Here is a 22,630-nt window from a genome sequence, read left to right on the forward strand (position 1 = left end):
GTCAAAGTAGGAATAATTTTAATAGTAGTATAGAAAAGAATGTTCCATGTGCATTTGTGGGAATACTACTGTACATGCCTGCCTATGAGGTTTTTTCTTTTTAAGGTAAAGTCTTGCTATGTAGTCCAGGCTAGCCTCCCCCTCAGCCTCTGTGTGTTGGAATTACAGGCAGTCCAACCATACTATGCATATAATTTTTATATTTAAGTATATATTAACTATATTAAATTAACTAATTTTTATATTAAAACGTATCCATGAAGGTTATGGTGGGTCTTTTCTCCACTATAGAGAGGAAAGAGAATGTTTGCTTTAGGATTTCAAAGAATTAGATGTATAGATTTCTGATCTGATAGACCTCAGTATATTTTCTTATGAGACATTACCACTCCCCATAGAAATGTGTATATAATATAGGAATAATTTTATAAGTCTTGTAGAAAAGACACTGACTGAAGACAAGTAGAGTCATGCTTAATTGCCCTGTTTACATTTTGACTTCCCATCTTTCTGTAATCCAATTAGTATTTTTTTTTTTTTGTACCGGGAATCGAACTCATGACCTCAGTCTTGTCAGGCAAGTGCTTATGCCGCTGAGCTATATCCCTGGCCCTCCAATTAGTATTAAAGCTAATAAATTTGAATGCATCACTAAAATATAGTTGCAGAATCTAAACATGTTGGTTTTTGTCTTTATTGACTGTATGATCTTGGCAAGAAGGAAAAGACTCAAACAGTTTAAGATGCTCTTTGTTGAAATACTAAATTGTGTGCTATCAACTAGATTGTGTGTCCAATGAAGGAAGATGCTGTTTTATGTTTAATGATAATTTTAAAATAAGCTAGGTTAAAAGATAACATTTTCAATGTGGATGGTGCAATAATTAAAACAACTTACAAAAATTTTAACTATTGCTTAGATCTTGAATACCTATCTACTGGTATCATTATATTGGGAATCGAACTCACGACCTTGCGCTTGCCAGGCAGGCTCTGTGCCATTGAGCTAAGTCCGCAGCCCCTGTATTTTTCAAATAGTATTTTTCAATTAAAGAAAAGTTTTATTAGTATGTCTTAATATGTTCTTTAACCAGAACCAAGCCCTAAATACTGATTAGTTATCACAGTGACAATGATCTGGTAGATATTCTGTAGTCTGAGTTCTTTGTTACTTCTCACTTAGTAGAATAGATAGAATAAGGCTTCTCTCTGTAAAGATGAAAGCATTTTGTTTTACTTCAAAAAGCAGATTTTATGTTATTTATATTTAGTGTAGATTTTTGAGTTAGTGTTCTTGGATTCCTCCATAGGTTTGAGTGACATTTTGCCATCTACAAGCCTACCACCTCTGGTTGAAGGCCAGCTACGCTGCTTTCTAAAACTTACTATTAACAAAATCATATGGAAGATTACAAAGCCTCCCACTTGTGTACTTGTCCGAGTGAGATGGTGGGGAGAAACTTCAAATGGAACCCTCTTTTGTCCCAGGGATGCATTACAGACAGAACCAAAAGCTGTGAGAACAACTACACGTTATGCTATTCGCTGTGGTCCAAAGCAGTTTACTTCTTATCTAACAGGTATGGTTTGGTTTGTATGTTTTTGTTTTACCTGCAGACCTAACATGAAACACGTAGTTATGTTATCAGCAATAGGTGTTTCTATGTACATAGGATCTATGGGGATTAATTATTGAAGTATCAAAAAGGCTTTAAAATAACCACCCTTTGTTGAGTGTAATCTTTGTGCCAGCAGTTAGTATATATTCTGATCCTTACAATAATAAGCCTGTAAGAGGAATTTTCTGTTTTGTAAACAATAAAACTTAGATTGAGAGAGGTGAAATGAATACTCTCTAAGGTCACATAGTTGATAAATGGCAAAACTAGGATTTAAACCCACCTCTGAAAAGATAACTCATGCCTCTTAATCCAACTACAATACTTGAGAGGTTGAGACAGGAGGATTGCTTGAGCCCAGGAGTTTGAGGCCTGCCTGGGCAACATAGGGAGACTCCCCCTTTTAAAAAATTAAACAAAAACAACAATAAAAGCTCCATGGTCATTTATTTCAACTGTACCATATTTTTAGGTAATAACTATAGTTTCTACTCCGAGACCTCATGACTCATTATGTTTGAGGAGAGAGGAGATAGATATAAAACTTACTAATCATACAAAGTAATACATGTTAAATACCAAATTAATATTTTAGTGAATTAGTATTACAGGTTCTCAGAGGAAAGGATTCTTCCATAGGGAACCAGAAGGCAAGATGTCTTAATTTATGTCAAGGAAAACATTCTGAAGATACTGTTATTTCTTTATTCAGATCAAGCTTTCACATAAATACATTTTGGATATTGAGGTTATTTATCATATCAAGTTCAAGTCAACAAAAATTGAACATTTATAATGTAAATGTTGGGCTATGAATATTGGAAAGCAAAAGATGAATTAAAAGAAATTTTGAAACATCAAAATGTAAAGAAAAAATGCTGTAATTCAGTCACTGAAGAAATATATATGGAATACTTAGCATGTGTTAGACATTATGCAAGGCACACTCTGGAGATTACAAAACTGAATCAGTAGAAATCAGAATGGTTTCTTAATTCTAACTACACAAATAAGTTTAGTGATAGAGCTTATTAAAAGATATTCTTGGTACTGTAGACATAAAGCTTAAATACTTAGGTGGGATTTTTATAAAATTTAACATATGAAGAGTGATTATAAATTCAGTAAGAGAAAAGGTATCTTTTAATATGATAATCAATATTATCATAAGTTAAAAGTTCAGACATTTATTTGAGGATCCTGTAGTATAATAATGCATTGAACTTGGCATCTAAGAATGTAGGTTGTTGTTATCAACTACAGAATTTTAGCTATCTTCCTAGATCTGACCCCATCAAATAACTACCTTTTCACCTATGTTCATAAACAATGAGGTTGAATGAGAAGAACACAGACTTTGAAGTCTAGACAATCCAGAGTTGGAACTCTGGCTTCAGAATTGGAGCACTGTGTGATGATGGGAGAGTCCTTAAGATCGTACAGCTTCAGTTAATAGCATGCACCTGTCAAGAATTATTGTAAAGATTAAATGAAAAAAACGTTCATAAAATGATTGGTCCAGTACCTGGTTCCTTATAGTTGCAAGTGTTACACAAATATTATTAAATGCTGGGCACTATGGTAGATATAGAGATTTAAGATACAATCCTTTACCGAAAAGGAACTTGAAGATAAAGTGAAAGGAACAAAACTGATGCAGAGCATGCTGGCTCATTCCTGTAATTCCAGCACTTGGAATACTGAGGCAGGAGAATTGCCTCAAGTTTGAGGCCAGCCTGAGCTACATAGTGAGTTCAAGGCCAGCCAGAACTCAGTGAGACCTTGTCTTAATTAAAGAAAAAAGAAAAAAAAAAAAAAAAAAGAAAGGAACAAAACTGACATACATGAAACAGGAATGAGCAATGGCAGACAGTATATAAGTATCTGATTATTTGGTACATGTGTTATCATGTGTATATTCCAAGATGTTAATAAAGGCTAATCTTGTAAGTTATTAGCAAACCAAAAGCTTACTCTTGCTATGTGACTTTGAACAAGCCATTCATCTTCCTGAATATTTCCATCAGTAGATGGAAAAAGCTTTAGCAAACCAAAAGCTTACTCTTGCTATGTGACTTTGAGCAAGCCATTCATCTTCCTGAATATTTCCATCAGTAGATGGAAAAGAGTTAAACACCAAATGTGCCAGTACCCAAACTTCATGTTTCTAGTTAGGAAAGAAGTCAAGAAGTCATGGAAAAGGTAGGATTTCAATAGGAGGTAAATGAAGTAAACTTTGTAAGTGATGTTCTAGCTGTGGACATCAGCATGGTATGTTTTTTTTAGAAAATGAATAGCCAAGAGACCAAATATTAGTTCACAAGTGTGTGTGCTCTAACTGAATACTTAGGGAAAGTATGACTATTTCTTAACCTGTGTGGAGAGTGTTCATTTTATTTTTATTCTTTTATGTTTTCTTTTGTTTGTTTTTTGTTTGTTTGTTTGCTTTGGGGTTTTTTTTTATGTTTTTGAGACAGGGTCTTGCTATGCAGTTCGGGCTGGCCATGAGCTCACTTTGTAGCCCAGGCTGGCCCGAACTCACAACAATCCTCCTACCTTAGCCTCCTGAGTGCTGGGATTACAGGCGTGTGCCACCATACCCAGTGTACGTACTCTTTTGTATGCACATTTCATTTAAAATGCAAAGGTAAACTAATGAGTATGTTTTTCCATATTAGCATGAAAGGTAAAGAAGTCTAGGTTGGAAGGATATATATGAATTAAGATAAAAATAACATATCAAAAACAATGAGAAGTATAAAATATTTTAAAGTTTATGAAATACTTCCAAGTACCTCTATTGTGGCTTTCACAGAACTAGTGTGTGTGTGTGTGTGTATGTGTGTGTGTGTGTGTGTGTGTGTGTGTGTGTGTGTGTGTGTTTTGTACCGGGAATCAAACTCAGGCCCTTGTACTTGCCAGGCAGGCGCTTGTGCCGCTGAACTATATCCCTGGCCCAGTTTGTGTATATTGGAGCCAAGACACAATCTCAGGTCTTCTCATTATAAGTTCTTCATGTGTTTCACTGCAGTAATTGAATATATGGTGAAAATGAAACATCTTCTCAACTTTGCTAAGAAAATACTCAGAGGTTATATTATCTTAAAATGATGTCAGATTTCATTAGCATATCTTATATTTTTCTTTCAGTGAATTAGGACCTTAAAGGTATTAGGTCTAACTGATTAATTAGAATTAGTTAAGGTATTTATTTCCATTCCTCTTAATTCCAAGTTTTCTTAGTAGCTCAGTGCTACTAAGGAAGGAGTAACCCGTTAGATACTCCTAGGAGTCAGGGACCAACCCTTAGAGCTATGCAAGAGCATAGCCCTTTGTCTAGTACAAAACTAGAATAATGAGAATAAAAAGACCTGAGATTTGTTGCTGCTGTTATTCAAAATCAAAGCCTGAGTTCTTGGCAAATATATTTAACACTACCCTTTTAAAGATACACTATTTTACTACCCTTTAAAAGATACAAATATATTTAACACTACGCTTTCTTTATCAAATACTTGGTATGCTAAATATTTTATGCATTGAAAAGCTTTTTCTTAGAGCAAGGTATTCATTGGTCTCTAAAACTTTACTGTTCTCTTTATCTTGGGCTCACGCTCCCCATTTCCTGTCCCCAGAATGGTATGGCAAGTAAGTGCCTGGTTTGTTTGAAATTAAAATAATTTTTTAAGTAAAAAGTTTTTTTAAAGTATACCTTCCTGCTTGCTTCTGAAAGATAAATGAAGACTATGTGAATATGTTGTAATTGTTTCTGATTAGATATGGCTGTTCTGGTGCTGGAAGTAATCACCAAAGTTGATCATCTTCCGATTGGTAGAGTTCAGATCAATGGAATAGCCCAGCTTTCTCCAACTCATCAGATCAATGGATTTTTTACCATTGTTTCGCTAACATCCAAGAAACTTGGAGAACTTCAGGTAAAAATATTTTCTTTACTGAATAGAATAAAACTTTTGGGGCAGAAATCATTGAATCTTGTGAAATGAGTAGATACATGACTCTGATATATCATACTAATTCCCACTACATACCTTTATTCATGTTTTTTACCCAGAGACAATCTTTGTTTTCCACTCATCCAAATCCACTTAGCACTGTATGGCCCATCTCAAATTCTAAGATTCCTTCATGTTGCCTGCTGTACTCATTCTGTACACACTATTAAATTTAAATCTGTAATGCATTAATTACATAATCATTTTTCTGTTATAGTTTCCCAAATTGTTAGTAGGATCCCTTTAATTATCCTTCACTTAGAATAGAATCCGTAGAAAAAAAAGAATTTTCTTTCCCTGTTCTTTCCTAGCTTCTAGTACAAAGGGAGACTGAAATAAATGTTGAATGTTTAAACTTTTAAAAATTTATTACTGTAAAAGACACATTGCCATTGATTCCCCTCAAAAATAATCCTCCTCACTTTGAACACACTTACCCCATTGTTCTTGCCACTTTCTGAAGCAGTTCTAGAAGTCCTCTTTCACCACTGTCTTTACAGGGTTTAATCAAAAATAGGTGACTGCTGCTGCTAATTGCCATCCAGTGGAAAGGCAGGCTTGTTGAAAACATTGTGGTGTTTTCATCCACTTTATTCACTGCATCTGGCACCGTGAGACTTAAGGCTCTTCACAAAGTCAAAATGACATGAAAGATAAATATTTTGAATTGATTTAGAACATGATGTAGCTATGACAGTACAATTCAAAACTGGACAATGGACTTCCAGAACTGATTGAGAAAGTACAGAGAATGGTGGGATAAGTGCGTCTGAAGCAAGAAAGAGTGTTTTAAGGGGGGTTAACGGCAATGTGCCTTTTACACTATTTTTTTTTTTTTAATTTAAACATTCACTTTTTTTTTGAGACAGGGTCTCACTATGTAGTTCAGGCTGGCCTGGACTCACTATGTAGCCCAGGCTGGCTTCAAATTTGCAGCAATCCTCTTGTCTCAGCCTCCTGAGTGCTGGGATTATAGGCATGCACCTAGCCCTCACTGTATTTTTTGATTATACCACATATAATACTAAAGCAGTAATTTCTTGTTTGATAATGTAAGTAGTGTTTTTGATTCCACTTTTTGAAACAATGTTAGGTGCCACTAACTTAGGATACAGATGTAAGAGGTGATGCTCTCACTTAGTTTTCCAGAATACAGCATGATACACATTATGTGGCAGATAAGCATAGATTGCTGGGAAAGAACATAGTTTTTGTTCTATGTGTTTTGTTTTGTTTTGTTTTGTTTTGTTTTGTTTTGTTTTGTTTTGTTTGCACCATGCTGTGAACAGAGCCCAGGACCTTATGCCTTCTGGGGAAGCAATTATCACTAATCCATATCCCCAGCCTAAGGTGTAAAGAACATAGAAGGGTCTCTTTTCTGAGAGGACTTGGATAGCCTCCTGGAGACCCCTGAATATTCAGATGCTACTAGAATTCAAGAAGGTTTATAACTGGTCAAATATGTTCTGGAATATGTATAGAAAAATAAATAATAAATGAAAAAATGGTCCAAAAAAAGATAAGAAAAGAATATCCAACATTAATAAATATAAAAACATATCACATAGCTACAAGCATATAACTATGTCAGTGGAACAGAATAAAAGCTCAGAAATAGATCCAACTACATGGAAGAACTTACCATTTTTTATTATATTTGTATGTTTATTTACGATATATTCTATTTGAAAATAGTGGCACCTCATGCTGGTAACTTTATGGGAAAATGAATCTGTTTTACTCATACTCTTCTGATGGTACAAATTTGCATCAGGCCCGTCAGACAGTAGTCATAAAAATTACCATATATCCTCAGTGCCTAAATTCCAGCTACTTAGGAGGCTGAGGCAGGAGGATCACAAGTTTAAGGTCAGCCTTGGCAACTGAGTGAAACTTCACCTCAAAATAAAATTTTAAAAAAGGACTGGGAATTTTAAAAAAGGACTAGCTTAGTGGTTGTGTTCCTCCGTAGCATGCATAAAGCTCTAGATTCAATTCCTAGGGTAGTATATTTTATCTCAATAATTTCACCTTTAGAACTAGTTATGAAGTATATTTTTTAATATTAGAAAATGTAAATATTTCATTCAACAATATTAGAATTGTAGTCTATTAAAATATTTTCTAATATTTCATTAGTATCTTTACAGGGTTTAATCAAAAATAGGTGACTGCTGCTGCTAATTGCCATCCAGTGGAAAGGCAGGCTTGTTGAAAACATTGTGGTGTTTTCATCTACTTTTCTTCACTGGATCTAGCTCCATGAGATTTATGGCTCTTCACAAAGTCAAAATGACCATGAAAGGAAAAATTACATAGTTATGATTGTATAGCAGCATGGAAATAATTTTGTGTTCATGACAAAGGAAAATTAAAATGTCATGCACATGTATGCATACAGTTGCCTGGGGGAGAGATGTGGACAGCATAGAAAAAAAGCGGCCATCATGGAATGCCTTCTATTGTGCGTGAATTTGCACAGCAGCCCACGCCACATTCCTGAGATGCAGCTGTACTCTCATTTTTGCTTTTACCCTCTTTTTCTCTTTGTTTGACCTGTAAGCTCTGCAGAGCTGGTTTCTCCCATACCCATTTACCCGACGCTTTTCAAATGAATTTTTGACACCATTAAAAAAAAATTGGGGAAAAAAGAAAAATGAAAAGGAATTTAAGATTCTACTTTTTTTGTTTCTTTTTAAAAACTAAGATACATACCATAAATTGTATTCTTTTAAAGTGTACAATTCAGTGATTTAAAGGATTATCAATGATCATTATTTTCTTAATTACAAATTTCATTCCAAAAGGCACCACCGCACTATTAGCAGCCACTGTCCCAGGTCCCCCCTTCCCCAATTCCTGGCAACCATTAATTTTCTTTCTGTCTATATATATTTGCTGCTTCTGAATATTTCATTTATACAGAATAATATGTAACTTTTTGTGACCGGCTTCTTTCACTTAATATAATGTTTTTAAGATTCATCTGTGTAACACTATATTCCTTTTTATGAGTAAACAATATCCAATTGTAATTACATACCTCATTTTATTAATTCTTCAGTTGATAGACATTTGGATTTTTTGGCTTTTTGACTGTTATGAATAATGCCACTATGAACACTCATGTATGAGTTCTTTTGTGAACATGTTTTTAGTTCTCTTTGGTATATACCTAGAAGCAGAATTGCTAGGTGGTATGATAATTATGTGTAACTTTTTGAGGAACTTCCAGACTTTTCCAAAGTGACTGTAGTATGTTTTGTTTTGTTTTTTAAAAAGAAAAGAACAAAAACAAGTAAAACAACATAAAAACAATACAGAATTTCAAAACAAGGTGATAGGAAATTAACAGTGGTTATTGTATTACATATTGTTATCTTCAAAGTGGTTACTCAGATAACCAAATCTAGGCATGTAAGATTGATCAGTTAAACATTAACTATTCTTTTCAATGAGCCAATAGAACTTAGTAGTATAATTACCCTAGCTAACTTGTGTATATATAATACATATTTTTTCCTTCTTTCTTTTCACTTTTCCTTCATCCCAGTTGTTCTTTCCTTTTGAGCAGTTTCTTTCTCTTTCACAATATCTACTGCACCTTTCAGATTTTCAGATTTACCCTTTCAGGTTCTTACATGCAGTATGTTTTGAACATATTTAATTGTCAATTGATACAATAACATTTGTATTTTTTAATTTAAAGGTCATTGGATTTGTTCAGTTGTTCTTAAATAGAGCAGTGGAGACAAAAGTCAGATTCAGAAAAGATTAAAGAATACAGAAATAAATAGGAATTATAGTAAAGAAGTAGAAGGAGCAAAGAAATTGTTTTTTTCCAGAGAAGTGACAGTGAAGAAAGGCAGAAATACAGTGGTGTGATATGATGGGAAGTACACTACATGTGGACATAGAGAAATTGGTTACAAAAACAGTTCTAGTATTTACTAGGTAATCATTTATACTTGCAGAGTTTCAATGTCATATTGTTTTTCTTGTTTTTGTTTTTGTTTTTTAGCTTTTTAATTTTTTGGTGCTGAGGACTGAACCCAGGGCTTCCAGCTTGCTAGACAAGCATTCTACCACTGAGCTAAATACCCAGCCCCTCAATGTCCTATTGTTGCAAGGATTATATCAGATAAAGCTATGTAGAAACACTTAACATCGTGCTAGGTATGTGATAACACAGCAGATTCACTTGAATTTGAGAGGAGATAATATTGATAAAAGTATTGTTTTAAAAAGAAAGACAAATATGCAATAAAACCTAAAATATTTACTACCTGGACCTCTACAGAATGTTTACCAAGCCCTTTGTTAGAATAAAAAAAAACAAAACAAAACAAAAAAAAAAACATGAATTTGTTCAGTAGACTAAAGGGGAGACCAAAAAAAAAAAATAAAATAAAGGGGAGACCAACTGAATATAAAGTAGGATAATTGAAGCCAGGGATGTAGCTCAGTGGCACAGCCCCTGCCTGGCAAGCATGAGGTCCTAAGTTCGATTTCTAGTACAAACAAAACAAAATGACCAAAAAAAGATAAAATAGGATAATTGAACAAGTAAGATTTAAAGAGAATTTGATGGGAAAAAAAGGTTCTTACTATGGGCACAACTGGAGAGTTACATTTGGAAAGGAGGAATTATAATTAGGAAGGAAAAAGGAGAAACATTTTGAGGTGAAACAGGGCTTATCAACTTCTTGTATGGACATTTGCTTTCATTTCTCTTGGAAAGGACCCAAACGTGCAATTGCTGATCCATATAGTAAGAAGTACTTAAAAACTGTTTTTAAGTGCTTGTATAATTTTACATGGCCATCTGCAGAATATAAACATTCTGGTGTTTCCACATCCCTACCAGCACCTGACATGGTCAGTCTTTTTAATTTTGTCTTCCTAGTATATATATTGATGTATCATTGAGGTTTTAGTTTCCATTTCTTAATGAGTAATATGTTGAGTATTTTTTCATGAGCTTTTTTGGCCATTCTTTTATCTTCCTTGTGTTCAAAGACTAACTCCCAAGCCAAATCTGGCACATCATGTATATGTGTAAAAACTTTTATTAGAAAAAAACCTCACCCCTTCGCTTATATTTATACAGTACATGATTTATGGTGTCTTTTGTGCTATAATAGCAAAGTTGAGTAATTATGTCAGGGACCATGTAGCATACAGACCATGTAGGATAAACAGACCAACCTCATTTGGTTGGCTTTGTTGTTGTGGGTTGGTTGGTTTGTGGTACTAGGATGCTAGGCAAGCACTGTACCGCTTAGAAATTCCTATGTATTACCCATTTTTGAAATAAATTTTTCCTTTTAGAGTCCTGAAAGCTTTTTTTAATATTTGAGTACATTAGGTGGGCTTATTTATTAATTTATGTTTATATTCCTAGCTTATGGATTGTCTTTACCCAGTTTCTTAATAGAATAAATCGTAAAATAAAAATAAAATAAAACTTTAATAATAAAATTCTTTAATTTTATAATTCTTTAATGAAATAAAGTTTATGTGTCTCTTGCATCCTAGCCAAGAAATACAGCTTTAGCTTTTACTTGTAGGTATAATTTTTGTATGGTATGAAGTAAGATCATGACTATTTTTCCTTTAAGTATATCCACTGATTCTTTTATCACTTACGAAAAAGATTTTTCCCCATTAATTTATGCTCAAATTTTCATACTAAATTAATTGTACATGTACACTGAACTATATATTTGTCCTTAGGATAGTATCTCTATATTCCTACAGCTTTAGTACAAATCTTGAAATCAGATTGCCTAGGCCTCTAATTTTGTTATTTTTGAAATTTATTTTGTCTATTTTGGGTACTTTTTACATTTCCACCTAGATGTTAGGATCAGCTTGTCACTTTCCACTAAAAATATGTGGTAGGATTTTTTGATACTGTACATTGTACACATTAAATTGGGAGAATTAAATTAGAAATAGTGAGTCTTCCAATGCATGAACACAATATATTTCGGTTTATTTATATCTTAAATTTCTCCTGCAGTCTTTTTAGATTATAGCATGCAAGTCTTACATAGATATTGTTAGATATATCTGAAAATATTTATGCGTTGTTGAATCCTAAGGATATTCTATGTACGTGATTATGTCATTAATTGAAAAACTTTTCTTTTTTTTTAAAGTTTTCTTTTCTAATCTACATGCCTTTTATTTCTTTATTCCTGTCTTATTGCACCAAGATATGTAGTATAAGTTAGAGCACATATATCCCTGCCTTGTTCCTTTTCTTAGGAAGAAAGCATTTGGTTTTTCACTATTAATGTGGTATTAGATGTAGATTTTTTATATGCTCTTTATCAGTGAGAAAGATACTGCTTTTCCCAAGTTCTCTGAGAGATTTTATCATGCATGAATATTGAATTTTATCAAATTCTTTTTGGTATGTATTAGGATAGTCATTTGGGGGTTTTCTCCTACTCTGTTAGTAGGACTTACTACATTGATTCTAATTTTATCCTGTCTTTTATTTTGGGTCTGTTTCTATTGATTAATCATTCTCTAGGTTATAGGGCATTTTTGATTGAGCAGTGAACATTGTAAATTTTGTATTTTGTATGCTTTTTTATTTCATTAAAGAATGTTGAACTCTGGCAAGGCAATTCAAAGAGCACTTTGCAATACTAAATATATGAGCTGTGCACCTGAAAAGGCCTACCGAGGAAGTTGTTTGAGTCCTGATTTATTCAAATCTATTGTAAAAAATTAGAAACAATCAGGAAAATTAGAATGCTGACTCAATTTTTTGTAATACTAAAGAATTGTTATAAATTTTTAGATGTGAAATTATTTATTTTTTATATGAGTCTTCATATTATTACTAATGTATTTACAGAGAAAGCAGACAGTGTCTAGAATTTACTGCATAGTAATCCAGTAGCAAAGCATGGGTTGGAGAAGGTACAAAAAGGAAAAGGCCCATTTACTATAACACAGCAGATGAAAACTTACTGAATTCAGGGCTTATCATTGTGACACTTCAAAAAATCAAAGAAAAGATCCTGTAATCTTCCAGAGAAAGGGGAAATAATCCCATACGAAGAATTAAGAAGTATGGCTTCACACTACTCAATTGCAACTCTTTGGAGCCAGAGGACAAGTCAGTAATGGCTTTAGAATGTTGAATGAAAATGGTCTAGAGTTCTCTCAAGTAATCTAGTGTGATTAGTGTGATTTAGCAAAAAGAAGTTTCATATGTACTAAGCCACAGAATTTTGTACATCTGTCATATCCTTCCAGACAAAGCCTCTGAAAGACTTTCCCTACCAAAATGAGGTAATAAATTTGAAAAGGAAATATGGCAGGATAGTTAAAACAAGAGTTCCAATGCAGGACAAGGATGAAGAGAATTCCTTGATGTAAATTAAAAAGAAATTTAAGGGTGGCATCTGTCTACCAGTATAGATGGCAGTTAGTCCAAACCGGACTGTGTCTGTGGCTCTAAGAGAGACTTCTCAAAAAAAGTATAGAATACCTGATGTGTCTGAACATCTTACGCAGAGACTTAGACAACTGGCAGAGTTTAGAACTGAATCATTAATAAGAACAGTAAAGCTAAACAAATAAAGAAACAAAGCAGTTATGTTGTGAAAAATTTATCCAGGAAAGAACAAAGAAACTAAGATATTTCATTTTTTCGCTGCAAATCGAATATATGCTCATATCGTGATTTTGATTAGATCATTAATCAGTGTTTATACGTAACTGTACTGGTAGAATAGGATGAGGAAATGGATGGAGCTTAGTTCTTAGTACTGCTAGAATAGGATGAGGATATGGATGGCGCTCAGTTCTTAGTTTCTATATTAAAAATTCAAAAAGTAATGCCTGGAAACTGATGGGAAAAATAAGATATATTCTAGATGCAAATGTAATCATTTCATTTGGAAAGGGTAAATACCACAAAAATCAGGTTCAGAACTGAAATTGGTTGTTGTCTGTGGGGCACAAGAAAATGGACATCTGTGTGAGGAACTTATTTTATACAAGAGAATTGTAGAACTATTTGGAACTACACTAAATTATGTGTGCCTGTGATGTAGAAATTAAAAAACAGCTTTTAAAAAATGTGATGAATGTAAGCATTATGTACTGCAAACAGGTACTAACAGAAACAAAAAAATTTTAAGTTTGGAATAAAAATGAATACATAGCAAAGCATTTGGAATGGAACATGAACATGTGAAGTACTCAGTAGACAACTCCATGAACCAGGAGGAAAAAAAAGAAAAAACATGCAGTGAATGATGGACATTTAATTCTTGTCACAGCACTGCTCTCCTACCCACAAGGGTTAACTAAGCATAGGGTCCACAAGGGGGGTAAATGAAGCCAGAGGGGGAGCTGACAGTAAGGAAAGAGGTGGCTTATGTTGCTGTAAAGGGGAAGATCAGTTTTAGACTGAGAAGTGAGGTCCCTCAGTAAAGACATAGAGTTCATTATAAGATCTAATCTTATTGTACTCCATTATTGGTACAGATCAGATGTCAGGAATAACAAATGAGTCAAGCAGGCTGGCTGTAAAAAAATCAACTGGCACCAGGTGTGATAGTGTACACCTGTAATCCCAGCACTCCGGAGGCTGAGGCAGGAGGATCGTTGGGAGTTTGAAGCCAGCCTGGGCTACAAAGTGAGTTCAAGGCCAGCCTGAACTGCATAGTGAGACCCTCTCTCAAAAAGACAGAAAGAAAAAGAAAAAGAAAAATCAACTGGCAAAAACAATCAAATTTCTAAAGAATACAAAACTTATGATTGTTGTATAAGTATGTAGAATAATTATATATGCATACACATATATGATTATTTAAAATCAGCAATTAGGAAATAAGAATACGTAGTTAAAATTTTTTTCTTTTGAAATTCATTCTTTTGATTTTACTAGAAACTTGATATTTTAATTTCTGTCCAAGTTAGCAGTACCAGGTATTTTATATATAACAGATACACTGGTTATCTTTTCATTGCTGAGAAAAAGTACCCGACATACGTAATTTAAAGGAGGAAAGATGTACAGTTTTATGGTTTCGGAGGTTTCAGTCTATGATCAGCTGGTCGTAAGGCAGAAACATGATGGAAGAGCATGCCATAGGAGAACTGCTTATCTTGTGACAGTGGGAGGCAGAGTAAGAAGGAAAGAGACAGAGAGGAAGGGGCCAAGGTCAAGATACATCCTTCAGAGGCACTACTTCCTCCACTTAGGGCCCCATCTCTTAACGCAGACCATTCAACTAATGAACACGTACGTCACTGGGTTCACTGATGAGGTTAGTGCCCTCATGATCCAGTCACCTCTCTAGAACCCCCTTGTGTATCTGTATAACCTAAGATTTCAAACATCATTTAATCCTAAATATTATACTGTACTTCATTTAACCTCCATATGTTGCATTTTCAGTGTAAATTGAGAAATGTAAGTGGAGAGTGTTGGTTTTGATAAAGTTTAAAAATAAAATCTTTTGGGGAAATCAGTCTTTGGCTCTACAATTTTAGGAATGTGTTTCATGCCATTACTTTCCATTTCTGGAAATCATGTTTGAGCAAAGAAAAATGCAGAAAAGTAAGTTTGATCATTTTTGGCCAAATAAATTTTCCAAAGATAAAATCATTGAGAAATGAGTAAAATGAATCGCATGTTACATGGTTGCTTGTGAGTACCCTTGTAGATAAGTAATCAGATTATTTACATATGCTAAAGTCAGTTGAAATAGTCCTATATTATTAGTCTCCACTGATGACCTGAGGCTAAGACTTAACTTTTGACAGCATAAATCATAAGACTTCTTTTTTTAACTGAAGTTCAGGCTGAAAAATATTGAACACTTAGAGCTACCTAATATCCATGTAGTTATGACAGGCCATCGTGAGTGCTTATCCAGTTTATCAAGGATAACACTGACCAGGGGAATTTAATTCATATTTTAATTATATACATGTGTTGTTTGGCTTTTAGGTTTTTAGACAAAGTAAATAATGAATAAGTTTCTAGTTCTGTGTCTTTGCCAAATGTTGCCACCTCAGATTTAGGTTTTGGAACAAGTCCACTGTCAAGAAGGACTTACAAGAGAATTATCCATTGTCATCATCTTCAATAAAATTTTCAAGAAATTCCTTAGTTAAGAGATTTATTTTCTTGATGATAGCTTTATTGTATATATTACATCCAAAAGTTTTTCCATGATATCAGAATTTTCACTGATGCTTTACTAGAGTACTAAGAGGTATTTTTAATCTGTTTTCATTAGCCTCAAAAGAAAAAATGCCATAAGTTAATGATTTTGTTCAACTTGCCTTTTAAGTTTTCAGCTGTACCTCTAATGTTGCTGAATAAATGTAATTTTAATTAAGCCTGCATATAAAAATAGTGCTTCTTACACACAAACTTCTGTATTCAGTACAGTGTTTTTTGTTTTTGTTTTTTGGGTTTTGGCTTTTTTTTGTTTTGGGGGGTTTTTGGTGGAACTTTTTGAGACAAGGTCTCACATGGTATTTCAAGCTGACCTTGAACTCACTATGTGCCCCAGGCCAGCCTCAAACTCATGCCGATCCTCCATTCTCCTTCCTCTGCCTCCCGAGTGCTGGGATTACAGGCATGTACCACCATGTCCAGCTTCAGTAGGCCTTGTTTTAAAATTTTTACTACCCATAAAAGGCTTTAATTTTTTTCTAGCTTTAATCTTACTATATCACAGTAACACTGCTTATTTTATTGGCATTAACGTATTCCTGCTGGCTTAAATCACCAGTAGCGTGCGTGACTGTCCCATTGCTGCCTTGTACCACTTGTGGTACAAATGGATCTAATCACTTTTATTGACCTTTTTACTAATAAAATTAATAAAAAGGCTATAAATGGACCAAATCTAGTTATTTGCTTGAATGTGAATAATTACTGACCAAATATAAATATTAATACTATTCATACCAGCTTTTAAAAATTATAATAATAATCAACATATTTCATTAAATTAAAAAAATTATATTTATGAATAGTTTATCAATAATTTTGGCATGGAAACCTTATAAGTACCCCATTGCTGGTGTGTATAATATGCATTTACAACTGCTATACCACAAAGTAGCTGTATTACAAGTTTTTTATACCATTTTAGTGTTTTCCTTAGGAAACTGTAATATGATGACATTGGCCTGCTAAATCAGGGCCGGGGATATAGCTCAGCGGCACAGGCACCTGCCTGGCAAGCACCAGGTCCTGAGTTCAATTCCCTGTACCGAAAAAATAAATAAATAAATGCCTTTCTTTGGATTATTGTAATGAAAGACCCCCTGTGAAGCAGTACAAGCTGCCCAATGGGACAGTTATCTTTGTACCACCAGTGGTTCAAGTTGGCAGGAATGATCAAATGCAAATCAGAGCCAGCCTGCAGCATTAGGCTATAAGCCTCTTGGTGCCACCCACACCCAGAACCATGCTAAACCAATCAGTGAATTAACCCAGTTATCACACCCATAATCAACCATCCTTCAAAAGCCCCACCTATGAGCCCATGAGGCTTTGAGGGAGATATCTAGATATAAACCATAACAGGTACTGAAATTTAAACAGGGCTTACCATATATTCATGATGGGGCCATAATTTTTTTCCAAGTTCCTCTACAAGACAGTATGATCCTCTGGGTCAGGGTTCATGTTTTAGTCATCGCTTTGCCTCAGTCAGATAACAGCCTACCACAGAGCTAATATCAACATCTATTTGTATAACTAAACAGAACAGGTAGCCCAACCCCTAAGTTTTGATTGAAAGCTGGATAGAAAATGTGCACATTTTCTCTGACTCATTTTTAACTGGCCAGTGTTAGAATAGGCCTATAAGTTGGTTTTTTTACTGGTTCAGATCGGCTTAGGGCAAAAGCAATATTTAGTGGCCACTCAGCAGATTATTATTAAGATCAGGAATGTGACCTTTATTCCTCGAGCTCAGTGGCAGTCTTTCACAAGCAATGAATGGTAATGGAATTCTTCCTGACGCTTGCATTTGAGTAGCCAGTATTTTAACTGATGAAATTACAGTGATCACGAAGAATCCATCCTATGCATCCCTGTCATTTATTTTTGTAGGAAAATCTGGATGATGAATAGATCTGAAATATTTTATATTTCTTCGTACCTGCTCAGAATTCTCCTTGTGAGGATATTGTATTGAATTGATGCCTTGGCAGTTTCTCTGCACAAAATATTCCATTGATCTTCCCAGAGATTGCTTAAAACATCTAACTGCAATTTTTTTCATTTTTGGGGTAGGCTATTCATCATTTTTTGACTGTCTCTGGCTGCTTAAGCAATTCCTTCTGCTTTCTTTGTCACTGGAATTAAACTTTCAGCACTGCTGTTCTTTTGTCTAGGAGTATACTCTTTAATTTCATCTCAGTGTTTTGCTTTAGGCTCTATTTTTTATTCCTCCATTAGGTTTTTCTCCATTGAGCTTTTCAGAGGACTGAAAAGTGTTTTAATATTGTATTTGAACTCATAGGATGAAATAATAAAAAAAATAAATCTTTTAGACTAGGATTTGCCATCTGTCCAGGCTGGCCCCAAATTCCTCAGCTTAAGCAAGCTTCTTGCCTCTGCCTCCCAAATATCTAGGACTATAAGCACTTGCCATCATGCCCAGCAGAAACCTATTTTTTCGTGTTGGTGTCCCTCCTTGCCCTGTTTAATCCCCAACATAGAACTAGGGACTTATTTTTCTCAAGCAGCTAACAGTAAGAATGCAGAAAGAAAGCTTTGTCATTCTTCTATTCATCAGGCCAATAGGCATATTAGATTTGAGTGTCACACATGTGGTACTAATTAGTCTATAGAAAAATGCAGATGAACTGGGATTAGTGGCACACTGCTGTAATCCCTGCACTCTGGAGGCTGAGGCAGAAGGATCACAGTGTATTCGAGGCCAGCCTGGGCTATATAGTGAATTCAAGGCCAGCCTGAACTACATAGTGAGACCTTGTCTCAAAAAACAAACAAAAAGAAAAATGAAGATGGCTCATGCCTTCAAGGAATTCATAATCAAATCAAGATGATAAATAAATAAAAGTTGCAAGTATCTTTTCTAAGTCTCTTTTTTTAATCTTCAAATTATTGTAATATATTTTCCTGATAAGACTGTAATAGTTTAGCACAGTTCCTGACCTGAAGTATTCAGTAATTGGTGGTTATAGTGCTGGATAGAAAATAAGTAGCAACATAAAGAAAATAATGAATATAACATCTCTACCTAGGTGTAAATAATTAATAGAGGAGTAAGTTACATATGCAAAGCAATGAAATTTGAGGCACATTTAAAGAATTTTAAGTAACTTGTCTGTCTAGGACAGATATGAAGGCAGGGCACATAGTGAGAGATGCAGTTTCTGAGGCAGAAAATTAGACTTAATCTTATAAGGAATGGAGGATGTTAATTTATATCAAATTTTTAAAATTAGTTGATGCTAAAGAATCTTTAAAATTAGGATTTTTAAAATTAGTTGATGGATTTTTAAAATTAATTGATGCTAAAGAAAATTTCTGATATGTTTCTTTCAGGTCTCACTTGCCCTGGAACCTCTCTCAGAAACTTATGACAGCTATAGTCCTCTTCATCACACTGACAAGACACAAAATGGCCATTTATCTGAGCAGGAATACAGAAAGAATACAGAACCCAGCAGTACCCAATTTCTGATTCCATCAAGGTCTCATGGGATACCCACCGTCAAAATTGATAGAAAAGAATTAGCAGCCAACAGTAGTAGATCAAGCACACCAAGGTAATTACCACACCTAATACCAGTCAGTCTGTCAGCTAACTCCCTCTGTACTCATGATTTCTGCCTTTCATTTGTGGTTAAGTGATAAACTAAAAGGAGAGAGAAGTAACACTCATTCAGCAGATAACAAACACTCACTATGGTCCTAGTTCTATACAGGCACTGAGCATAGAAATTAATAAGACACAGTTCCTGGGGCTGGAGTTGGGTATAGCTTAGTGATACAGTGTATGTTTAGCACATCCAGCGCCAAAATCCAAACAACACAATTTCTGTTTTCAAGGACTATGCACAATCTAATGGAGAAGCCATTATACAAATAAATATGACAGATACACAGATGCTACTGCTGTGCATGGAAGTACATACATGTAATCCCAGCACTCTGGGAAGCTGAGTCAGGAAGATTGTAAGTTTGAGCCCAGTTTGGGCAACTTTATTGACTCAGTGAGATCCTGTCTTCAAAATAAAAAATAAAAATGACTGAGGATGTACCTCATTGTGAAAACTCTCAAATACCACAAAACAAAAAAGAAAAACACAGATGCCATGAGCCATGACAGATATCCATATAGAAAAGAGGGAAAAAGCATTATTTTGTGAAACACTGGATAAAATTATTCGATCTTGTTTTTTTATGTAATTATTTATGAATCATTTGCTTTGTGTCAGGCTTTGTGCTGATCCTTTCCCCAAGCCTTTTCATGTTGAACTCCTATTTTATTGTTTTATTTAAGGTACGACTCTACAAATGTAGGTACAGCATCAATTCCTTCAGTTTAGGAAATGACAATCAGATTTACAAAGTCACATTACAAATAAGCCATCTTGGGGCTGGGGATTTAGCTCAGCGGCAAAAGCGCCTGCCTGGCAAGCGCAAGGTCGTGAGTTCGGTTCCCGGTACCGGAGAAAAACCAAAAAAAAAAAACTTACAAATAAGCCATCTTTTTCGAAGTCCAAGCTACATTGCCATCACTGATTCTCCTCCTGGCTCTGACAAAGTGGAATGTTACCATAATGGATTATACACTGCTGATATTTTCATTTTTTTAAAACAGGGGGAAGGACCACTTGTACTTTGCAGAGAACTCTGATACAATAAAGGATTCTTTCTTTGGGCTACAGCACCATCTTAATTCTGGACAGAGTTTAGAGTGTATAGCTGTAGAAGCCAAAGTGCCACAGAAGCAGATATCCCTTCCCGACAGTACTCAGTACCAGCCTCAAATTAGGATAGCTGTGAAGAGTCACAGTGACTCGTGTGTTCTTTCTTCAAACAACCGTCCTACCAAAGACCTGCTTTCAGGTACGTATATATTTGTGAACTGAGACTAAGCTATATTTATGGGACTGTGGTGCTTGTTAGCCAGTCTACAAAAAGAGCCAAAACTTCTGTTTGAACTAGAGATCCAAATAAAAGTGAGAAGCCTTGCTGTGTTCTAGAACCTCTCATTTAATGACAGTCCAATTGAAACACCGAGCAACTTCTTTTTTTTTTTTTTTAATTTTTACCTTTAATTGCTACATAGTACTTACACATATTTGTAGGGTACAAGGTGATATTTCAACACATGCATGTAATAGTAATGGTCAAATCAGGGTAATTGATATACCTATCACCCCAGACCTTTTTTTTTTTTTTTTAAATGGTACCCAGAATTGAACTAACCTTGCCCTTGCCAGCCAGGCACTGTGCCACTGAGCCATATCCCCCCTCCACCCCTACCCCAGACATTTATCATTTCTTTGTGTTAGGAAGATTCAAAATCCCCTCTACTGGCTGTATTGAAATGTTCAGTTAATTGCTGTCAACCACAGTTACCTTATTGATGCTATAGGACAGTGAGGGTGAACCCTTTAGAGACCAACTACCCAAACTGCAACCCAGAGCCCACTTATTTATTACAAAATGCCAATACTGCAATTAAACCTGAATACTGAGGTTTTAGTTTAGAAAAAAAAACAACTCCTACACTTGGTTCACATGCCAGCAGAAAGGGCTCTATGTACCTGCAGTAGCACACGTGCTATAGGTTCACCACCATGCTATAGAATGTTGGAAATTATTTCTCCCATCCAGCTACATCCCTGTACCCATTAACCAGCCCCTCCCCTGCACAGTCTCTCCCATATTTTTTCATAGGCTTTGGAAACTGTTATCCATTCTCTGCTTCTTTGAGATGGACTTTTAACGCTCTGCATATAAATGAAAAGGTGTGGTATTTGCCTGTCTGTACCTGACTTAATTCATTTAACAAAAGGTTCTGTAGTTCTATCCATGTAAACCAACCAAGTAACTTCTGAATTAGATTCTTAGAGTCAGGGTCTAATTCAGTGGTAAATTGTTTGCCAAGCAGACACTATGCCCTGAGTGCAATGCCCAGCATCACAAAACTAAAATAAATCAAGTGTTTATGATTGCAGGTTTGGGGACAGAGTTATATAAAAGAAACCTGGGTATGAAGTTTTTATCGTAGAAGAAAATAGGTCCTCATTTTTCCTCAGATAATTCAAGGCATATGAAAAACAGGTTTTTATCTTAGCAGCAGAATTTAGTCATACCACTGTAGAGAGAGTAGTACCAAATTCATTTGACATTCTGAAAGTCGTTAGTCTTAATAGAAAAATTGAGTGCACAGCAGCTGATCTTAACTGCTGATCTTAAGTCTGGGAATTAAATTCTGCTGTGGCCAAATAGAAGTAAAAAGACCGTTTACCTATGTAAGTATGTACAGTGAAATAAAAAAGGAAATAGGAGTGGTATAATAAAGGCAGTTGACTTACCTTAACCTGTAATGGTCAACCATATTAACTCTGTAACATCAACAGCATGACAGGAATTTTGTCTCCATCTCTACAAGTAAAATTGCCAAAGTATTATATTGTACCACTTAGAGAAAGGACTTTTAAATAACTACTTGGCCACATAATTTCCACTAGTAAGGATATTTCTTTTTGTTCTAGCTTTTTGTGGTCATGGGGATCAAACACAGCACCTTATGCATGCTAAGCATGTGTTGTACCCCTGAGCTACATACCCAACCAAATACATTTTTTAAATAAAGAAAAACATTCTGGTCATATTTTTTCCAATGAAATATGTTAACATCAGACTCCATTAACAAGAAAGAAAAGTGTCCCACTATACTCAGCACTGGTCATTTCACACTTGTGATATTTGTATATGGACTTGGG

The 22,630-nt window shown here is 34.8% G+C and overlaps 1 protein-coding gene across 3 annotated transcripts in view; it reads left to right on the forward strand.

Moving 5' to 3' along the window:
• The window catches only part of C2cd3 (C2 calcium-dependent domain containing 3), a 113,614-nt gene that overhangs the window by 1,293 nt on the left and 89,691 nt on the right, over positions 1-22,630 (forward strand). For 2 of the 3 annotated variants that reach the window (XM_013511937.1, XM_013511935.1), the window contains exons 2-5: positions 1,311-1,580; positions 5,397-5,554; positions 19,212-19,435; positions 20,494-20,741. In XM_013511937.1, the coding sequence (XP_013367391.1) occupies positions 1,311-1,580; positions 5,397-5,554; positions 19,212-19,435; positions 20,494-20,741 (900 nt within the window). The remainder of the gene's footprint in view (positions 1-1,310; positions 1,581-5,396; positions 5,555-19,211; positions 19,436-20,493; positions 20,742-22,630) is intronic. The other variant, XM_013511936.1, reaches the window with a different exon arrangement.

The sequence above is a fragment of the Chinchilla lanigera genome, unplaced genomic scaffold (assembly GCF_000276665.1).
Source record: "Chinchilla lanigera isolate Chin_1 unplaced genomic scaffold, ChiLan1.0 scaffold00013, whole genome shotgun sequence".
NCBI lineage: Eukaryota > Metazoa > Chordata > Mammalia > Rodentia > Chinchillidae > Chinchilla > Chinchilla lanigera.